Consider the following 9,026-nt stretch of genomic DNA (forward strand, 5'->3'; position numbering starts at 1 on the left):
AGGAAAAATGGTAGGCTTGGGCCAAGGCTCGTGGCTCGACAAACTCTTAAGTTTATACGTACAATACAATCTCATGCAGCGTCTTTAGAAAATTTACAATAAATCAAATTAAAAAGGTGTACACACGTTGGGCCTATTTATATTATATATATATGCATACATAAACATATCATATGCATGAAGTAAAAATATAGTTTCAACATCAAAACATCAACTTTGTTGAGGACTTGTGGATCGACGATGAAGAAGGAGGTGGAGTGGAGCAGAAGTTGTTGACGATCGACGATGAAGAAGGTGGTGGAGTGGAGCAGAAGCTATCGTCGACTCAGTGGAGAACATGAGAAGAAGGTCGAACTTTTCTTGATTGACTGTTGTTGTCGTCGAACTCAGTAAGGAAGGATACGATAAATTGGAAATAAATTGAAAACCTAACCTTTTAATGTAAGTTTATAAACCGCATGTTGGTAAGGGCCCAAATCTAATTAGAAGCCCAAGTCAAAAACTCAAAAATAAAAAATAACAACATAGTTCTAAAGAGGCCTAAGCTAAAATATCGGAATATCAGTCCGTAAATATCGGTCATTGCACCGCTAATATTGGAAACGCAATTTTCACCACAATTTGACCACTGCAAGTTTACCTTAGTCTGTTGCAATAGCCCCACAATTAACAGCATAGCATATAGTATACTGAGGAGCCGTTTACTAAACCTAACTTACAAGCTGAGCATGACAAGAACCGAGAATCTTACTCAATAAGAGGCATATGTGGAAAGGACCGCAAATCCTACCCGGTAAGTGAGGCTGGTGACTCTTACCCGATTAGTGTTTACCGGGTAAAAGATGTTTATTATGCCATTTTGGTGGCCAAGAATCTCACGCGGAAAGGTAAGTGAGGGTTGTGACTTTTATCGATAAGCGTTGGTCCAATCATGACCACTCATTCCATGATGACAGATTCTTCAATGGCACCAAGATTTCCAAGGAAGCTATGTCAGCAAAGATTTTTTTTATCACCAATAGTCTTTGCAAGAACAAGCACCATCGTTGTAATCGTGAAACCTGGTCCGATCCCGTACAATGATCCGAGTCTCGTAAACCTTCGATGCCAGCTTCATGAAGTTATGGCAGTCTTCACAAACTCGAAGATTCTTGATTATACGAATGCAGGATCCTCTTTTCCGTCTCAGTAACCCGTAGCAAAGTGCCAACTTCTCACTATGCCATAATAGAGCCTTCATCTTCTCTTCTTCATCCAAATCAACCAAAACGCAGCACATATTTGGAGTGTAACCCGCCACCTCCAACTCACTTACGACCTCATCCAACTTTGCATATATGTCATCGGTTTCATTGTGATTTCTATCCGCCGTTAAGAACTCATGTATCTCACCATCGAGCTCGATTCTACTACATCCACGTTGCTTCACCACGCCTTTATGCTGCATCAATCTCCTCATTTCCCCCACGTTTTCCCATCTTCGTTCTTTGGCGTATATGTTCGACAGGAGGATGTGCGCCCCATCGTGATATGGGTCGAGCTCAAGAACACGCTTTGCTGCAAACTCGCCTAGTTCAACCTCATTGTAGATTCGACAAGCAGCCATCAGGGATCCCCATATCACAACGTTTGGTGCCATGGGCATCTCTTCGATTACTTGAAGAGCTTTTCTAAGTAAATTGGCTCGGCCATAGAGATCTACCATGCAACCATAATGCTCTCTTTTGGGGACTATGTTGTGATCGTTAACCATTGATGCAAAGAGTTTCTGACCCTCTTCAACCAATCCTGCGTGGCTACAAGCATATAGCAAACCCACGAAAGTTACACCATTTGGCTTGATTTTTTGGGTTTTCATTTCATGAAAGAGCTCGAGGGCTTTAACGGCGTCTCCATGAACAGCATAAGCCCCGATCATGCTGCTCCAGGTGATGACATTTCGCCTATGCATTCTAGCAAAAACTCCTCTGGCCCTTTTGAGATCCCCACATTTTGCATACATGTCAATAAGTGCATTGTTCACTGGCAAGGCTCCACAGAACCCATTTTCATCAATGTACGATTGGATTTGGATTGCGTGATCAAGAGCGCCTAAATTAGCACAAGCGGAAACAACACTTAGCATAGTGACCTGGTCAGGTTTTACTCCAAAACTTAGCATTTTATGGAACAACTGAAGAGCATCCTGAGGCTGACCTCCCTCTGCATATCCAGAAATCATTGCACTCCAACAAACTAAGTCCTTTTCGGCCATTTGATCAAAGATCAAGAATCCAGATTCAACCTTCCCCACATTTGAGTACCCTGTAATCATGGCAGTAGAAACAACTATGTTCTTCGGGGACAACTCTTTGTACAAACTCCTTGCCATGTCCATGGAGCCACAACCTGCATACATGATGATGAGTGCACACTGCAAGTTATGATCGACTACAACTTCGTTTTCAGCAATGAGCTCGTGAATGGCCTTCCCGAGTTCTAAATTTCTAGCACGGCCACAAGCAGAAAGAACAGTAGAAAAGATCTTCTCATCTGGTTTTATGTTTGACCTTTTCATCTCTTCAATCAAGGGCAGCACATTGTTAAATCGCCCATTCCCGCAATAGCTGTTCACAAGTTAGAAGTTCAAACGAGTGTGAGAAATCAGCAATTCACTCCGACCATAAAAAAGAAGACAACATGAATGCAAAAACATCATACCCATCAATCATAATATTCCATGCAACAACATCTCTGTGAGACATTTTATCAAACACCAGTCGTGCATCTTCGATATGTCCACAGGCTGCATACATTGCAACCAAACCGGTCTGCACAAACGGGTCCGACACAAAATCCATTTTCGAAGCGAACCCGTGAAGTTCCATCCCTTCAATTAATCTCGAAACTCTTGTGGACGCCTTCAGAAGTGGTGGGAAGCTAAAACTGTCAATAACAAGTCCTTGTTCCCTCATCTTGGCGTATGCCAAAAGGGCCTTTTCTGGTTTGCTGCTTCGAGAAAGTTCACGCAATAATTTGTTTGAGAGATGGGGTTCTGGGTTGTGCATTTGGTAAAAGACCAATAGAGCATAGTCCAAGGATGGGGATGATAGGGTGCAAGCGGAAAGAACGAGTTTGATAAGGAGGGAATTGGAGCGGTCAAGGCCAGAGCGGAGGATTTGGGTGTGAATTTGCTTAAGGTGCAAGAGGGAGGAAGAGGCGGAGAGGGAGGTTAAAAGGTGGTTGTAGTGGGACTGGTTTTGGTGGATGACTGAGGAAACGATGGGTTGTGGAATAGTGGTCATGGCATTCATGGTAGATTTCAGGCCATTTGACAGATCCGAATGAATGAGTGTTGTTGTCTAGATCAGGTTCTGCATGAAAAATGTTCGTTTACAAGCGTTAAAAATTACAAAAAACTTATCGTTTTAACCCTTTTGTAAACATGACCAACTTGATGACTCTGAATTAATAGAAATTATAATCTAAGGGGCTGTTTACCAACACTTACTCGGGTAAATACTTACCAACTCACATTACCTTACCGGATGAATATGACAAGGACTAAGAATCTTACCTGGTAAAAACGATGCAAAGACCGAGAGTCTTACCCGGTAAGTGATGGCGACGACTCTTACCATCGTTAGCGTTTATCGGGTAAATTATTGCATACGATGTTGTTTTTGTTGAGTAAAATCTTACCCGATAAGTAAATGATAATGTTAATTTTAACGGTAAGCGCTTACTGAGTAAGTGTTTGGTAAACGACCCTAAATAAAAAACTTATCCAAGAAAAGAAAATGTATTTCACTTAGAGGCTGCTTACCAACTCTTACCGGGTAAGTGTTGTCCGGGTAAGAGTGCTGACCCGGTAAGTGCTGTCCAAGTAAGAGTGTTTACCAAATATTTTTGATAAGTGCTTACCAACAATAAAATGACTATTATAATCTTATTTGTAATTATATGTTGAATAATATATAATTATTTTTGTTAGTAATAGTTTAATGGAATAAAAAAACAAAATGCATACTTTAAATAAATGTTTACCAATAAAAATAATACTATTTTACTTCTTTTTATATGATTAACTGTCAAATAAGAGAACAAAATACAATTTTCATACTTCAAATTAAATAGAAAAACATATTAATAGTCGTTCACACTTAAATACAAACGGGACATGAAACGTTAATACCAAAAGAAATTGCAATATATATATATATATATATATGTATAATTAGTACGTACCCTATCAAACTTTTGTTCAAAAGAGACATTGGCTATTCCACCACAAAGCAGAGAAGTACCAAGCACCAAGAGAAGATTGGAGAGAATGGAACCCAAGAGAGAGTATTTAACCACATCCACTTTGTTTTCCATTAATGCAAATATTACTATGATTAACTCTGTTGCATTACCGCATGTAGCATTCAACAGTCCACCCAACAAAGTGTGTGGTTCACCCAAATTATAATAATATAAATGAATGCATTTGCATTTGCATTTGCATTTGCATTCACTTATTATAACCACCCAAATTATTATCCGTCCACTCTTTTTGCATCTGCTCACCAACTCCTCTTTAATTTCACCTTCTATTTCTCTGCATTTTTTGGTATAAGAAAAACATGATTGTGTATGGTTCATTTGTGGTGCTAATCATTTCCCTAGKGCTTCATACTTCTTTTTCAAATGCCCACCATGTTCTTTTCATATGGGGTTGCCTAGCCATGGTGGGTCAGCCAGAGGCAACCAACATGTTAAGGTGAGTTTTAGCATATATTCTCAACATATGGTTTCACCATCTTTGATGAATTGATTAGCAGCTATGCTGTCTACTGCAACAGAAGGTGAAAAGAGCAGCAAGATTAAAGCAATGGAAATCAATGAACTTGTGAAAAGATATTGGAAGTAGATAGGAGGGTTTTGACGATTTCTTGAAGAAACAAAACATTCAACAGATGCATGTGTGGATATCATAGCTTCATTTCATCTGTAGCCCCATTGTCTATTCTGCACCAGTATCATCCTATTCCTATAGTCATAAAAACCCCAGAGTGTTAAATTTGGTACCAAATCTGAACGTTGTTTGTACCAACCATGTCAATTATTATATACACACACATGAGTCCAAGTCTTTGGAGAAGTAACCTTTTACAAGTTTACTATAATTTCACTTCCCCAACTCCTCTTTTATTTTCCATTTCAATATGGCCATTTATGACTCTCTCCAAATGCACAAAGGATCCCAAGTATGCTGAACAAATAGATGCCTATTTCATCCAACATGATTATAATAGCCACAACAGTTGCAAAGATCACAAGTTCTACTATAATCATCATCTCATGAGCAATTCAACAGTTCCAAGTGATCTCCCACCTACATGTGAAGTAATACGGTTGCCAGTGAAGAAGCAATGTGCAGACGGCAATGAAACCAACATATTTTCTCTTCTCGCCCATGAATTCTCTAATTCCCTTTAATTTGTCATCTTCATGCCAAGAGTGTTGCAAAAATGAAGGCCAGTGTCAAACTAACAATGGACAGTTTGAGTGCTTATATACCAACACGGGTACTTGTGGCTTCTTTTTCCCTTTTATCTTTATTGATTATGGGGCAGGAATATAGAATTGCAACCACGTATATCTTGGATCTCCCATATTAACCGTGATGAATTTCTATTAGCAAGTTTTGAAATCCAAAGAGATTGGTCGACAACATCTATCTGAATTCCTAAATCAATGGGCAAAGGTTGCTGTTGCAACGCTGAAGATGACGACCGCTTCTTGCTACAATAGATGACATGATAACCAAAGAATCCTCCAAAAGCACCAGGAAATCGATCATCAATTGTAAAAAAGTAATAAAAACAGAAAACAAAAATCAAAAGAATCCAAAAAGGGTGGTGAAATTGATATCATGAAAGAAGCAATATTATAAAAAGTAATAAAAACAAACAAGTTGAAGCATGCTTTGGCTTCATATTGAGAGTTGGAGTACCTACCTACAAAAGGGAAAATCCAGAGAGAAAAATTGTAGCAGACAATCGCTACCTTGAGATAAAAATCTTGGTCCAATTACAAGGACAGTGATGTTATGCAACAACACTCTGCAATACTGGAATCAAGGCTCTTGTTTTTCCTAGATTTTAGTCAAGTCAGCTGGGTTCAGGCAATACCTAATCATCAACTAAACCATCAAGTTCATGAACTACACCATCAAGATCACGCACAGTTCCTCCTCTATAGACCCTTCTAGGTAATTATTTGAGTCAGTGACTGAAAATGTGTTCGCATGTATTCAGGGAAATCAAAAAAACCAACACATGATTCTTGAATCGACACTGAACGGAAATAAGATAAGAAGCAAAAATCTACAACTATGAGCAAAAATGAAATCAATCAATCAAGTAGGAGCAGAAAGTACCTTTTCGAGCAGCCAAGGGAGGATGAGCGATGAGGGATGAGGACCGACCGAGTGGTAGCGGGGAGAGCCGGACCGGCGAGGGAGGAGGATGAGCGATGAGGGAGCGATATGGAGCTATGATGGAGCAACTGATGAAAATCGTGAAAAGGGGGCAAGTATGGGAAGGGTAAATCTGACTCGGGTAAGCAGGAAATCGACGTGGGCCGGTTAAGATATCGGTCAGCAGTTCGGTCAGATCTATGATTTGGTAAACACTCTGACTGTTGACCGAGTCAAATATGCTGACCGAGTCAGCCCAGTCAGTAGTTAGTAAACAGCCCCTTAGCCAAGTGATCGGCCGTGCTATTGAGAAGAAAAAAGTCTCTCCTTGGTTGAGTTTCTGAGCAAAATGAGTGTTTGTCATTATGCATCAAAATAACTGCAAGAATGTATTGATCATGAGCGGAATTGAATGATGAATGATTGTAGGAATGAAATCTTACCTTTACTCCGATTCTGTTAGGTGTCCAGCAATACTAAATCTTATGTAATAATGGGACCTCTACCACTCTTGTAGATCACACTATGCGCCTATCTTCGCCATGCCACTCTACTCAGAGATGCATGCCATAATTTATCATTTTTGATCTACATAAGCCAAAGCCCATAGCATTGGCGACGTCTCCGGCATAAATGCAAGAAGGATGTATAGCTGAAGAGCTACTTCAACTGAAGAAATTTAGTAAGTGAAGTTCTCCTATCAGCTTAAAAAGGGCAGGTGGTGACATCCTGAGAAAGAGTTAAGGTCAAATTATTCATAGAAGTCCTCAATTTATTCTTCTTGGTTAAAAGTATTCAAGTTCCACTTAATTTGAGCAGGGCCGGTCCAATAGTTTTGAATGCCCTGGGCAGAGAGCCAAAAAGATGCCCCTGCTCCAATGAACCAAGAACTCAAGAAGGCACAAATTTTTAAGGGGTTTGGAACCTAGTCAAGCTTCCCTTGCTTTTTTGCAAAGAGACAGCTTCCATTAAATATGAGTAACTCTGCCCGTTCTTAATCCCAGAAATAACTCATTTGAAACGAAAGTAGTAAGATATCGTATGTATCACTTTTAATTTGCATAGGGGTGGTGCTTTTTGTACCTAGGCTTTATAAGCATCGGGTACTGCTTTTAACAAGAAGATTAAGAGCAACTCCAATTTGAAAATGGAAGATTAAGAGCAACTCCAATTTGAAAATGGAAGATTAAGACCAACTCCAATTTGAAAATGGAAGCAGACCAATCAATTTGTGACAATCCAACAAAGAGACATACAAACTCACATACAAGGCGAGGAGGTATAAATATAACAGTAACAGTTCATGTTACCTTTAATTTTAGCCAGCAACATTATTACATGAAGCCTTATTTGATTCAGAAATTTCAATTTGTCTATTATCTATTTTAGTTAACTGGTGATTCTTGTGTTACTCTAAGCCATTATCATAGCTTACTGTTTAAGGAAAAAAAGTTTGTCCATCTACTTACGACTTAAGAATTTATAATCTACTCTAAACTAATACATTACTACTAAAAACTGATGACCACCAAGCACCACTCCCCAGACTTTACTATGGACGACTTGTGTACAGGCTTCACTTGCATTATAGCAAAGAGGCTATTTTCATGACTTGGACGCTCCGGTCATTAAAGGGTAAGGATATCAACTTCTTCAAGGTTAACCACAGGATATACTTGGAGATTTCAAGACCAATCTATGGTGGCTGAGTTTGTAAGCAAGCCCAACCATGACCAACTGGACTCACTATCAAATTGTCAATTACTCCACTCTCTTTCTAGTGTGTGTTGATGCCTAAATTGCTTTACTACTGTAGAGTTAGTTTGTGTTTCAGTCCAGTATTAACTATGGCCACATGACTTATGGTCCCTATTGATCCTAAACTAATCCTCATCCACTGAAAACCTTTGAGGGAGAAGCTAATTGGGTCAATCAATACATTTAATTTACCAAGTGGATGAAGATTTAGAAATATGGTAGAATTAAAAAATTATAAAGGCCTGGTTTCTGCTGAAAATCAATATGGGATGTAGGCATTGATCATCGGTTCATCCATTCCCAATTAAATGAGCATGGATGTTATGCCATACAGTGGTTATACGAGTGAATTAAGGAAATATAGTTCGTAGCACTTGACATTCCCACCTCCACCACTAGCATCAGGAATCAAGATTCATCAAAGGATTTCGGTTAACTTTACACTTGAAACTTGGGATGCTCAAGTTTAATTCGAGGTTAAGAATAGTAAAGCAATTCAAGAACAAAAAACAAATGTTAGGGTTTGATTGAAGTACCTGAGATGTTAAAATCAGCAGCAGTGTAAATGAGAGCGATAACAGCACCTGTGATCGATTGATACCAGCAACAAGAATCGATTTTGTTTTACGATTGAAAGAGTTGGAACGATGAATTTAGAGGCGGTAAGAGGGTCTTGTTTGGATTTTATTTGCTTACATAATCCAAAATATATTATAAAATATTTGACAAAAACGGTTAAATATCGTTTTTTATATATAAAATATTGTATATTGATGTATATTATTTAAAATTTAATATTACAAATAAATTATATATAAGTACA

At 38.8% G+C, this 9,026-nt stretch overlaps 1 protein-coding gene and 1 long non-coding RNA gene across 3 annotated transcripts; both read right to left on the reverse strand.

The window, feature by feature from the left end:
* Positions 1-535: 535 nt before the first annotated feature.
* Positions 536-6,511, reverse strand: LOC112518940 (pentatricopeptide repeat-containing protein At4g14820). Of its 2 annotated transcripts, XM_025126742.1 has the most exons (3): positions 6,407-6,511; positions 2,701-3,353; positions 536-2,606 (listed from the first exon to the last, which is right to left on the reverse strand). In XM_025126742.1, the coding sequence occupies exons 2-3, from the start codon at positions 3,291-3,293 to the stop codon at positions 1,013-1,015; spliced, it is 2,187 nt and encodes a 728-aa protein (XP_024982510.1). In that variant the 5' UTR covers positions 3,294-3,353; positions 6,407-6,511; the 3' UTR covers positions 536-1,012. The 2 variants fall into 2 exon arrangements, with proteins under 2 accessions (XP_024982510.1, XP_024982511.1); XM_025126743.1 differs by lacking the exon at positions 6,407-6,511 and having other exon boundaries at positions 2,701-3,434.
* Positions 6,512-6,697: 186 nt separating this feature from the next.
* On the reverse strand, positions 6,698-8,776 carry LOC112520441. Its single transcript, XR_003069996.1, has 3 exons — positions 8,740-8,776; positions 6,889-7,174; positions 6,698-6,785 (listed from the first exon to the last, which is right to left on the reverse strand). It is a non-coding gene; the product is annotated as an uncharacterized LOC112520441 (long non-coding RNA).
* Between the last annotated feature and the right edge of the window lie 250 nt (positions 8,777-9,026).

This window comes from Cynara cardunculus (genome assembly GCF_001531365.2).
Source record: "Cynara cardunculus var. scolymus isolate 2C chromosome LG 10, CcrdV1, whole genome shotgun sequence".
Lineage (NCBI taxonomy): Eukaryota > Viridiplantae > Streptophyta > Magnoliopsida > Asterales > Asteraceae > Cynara > Cynara cardunculus.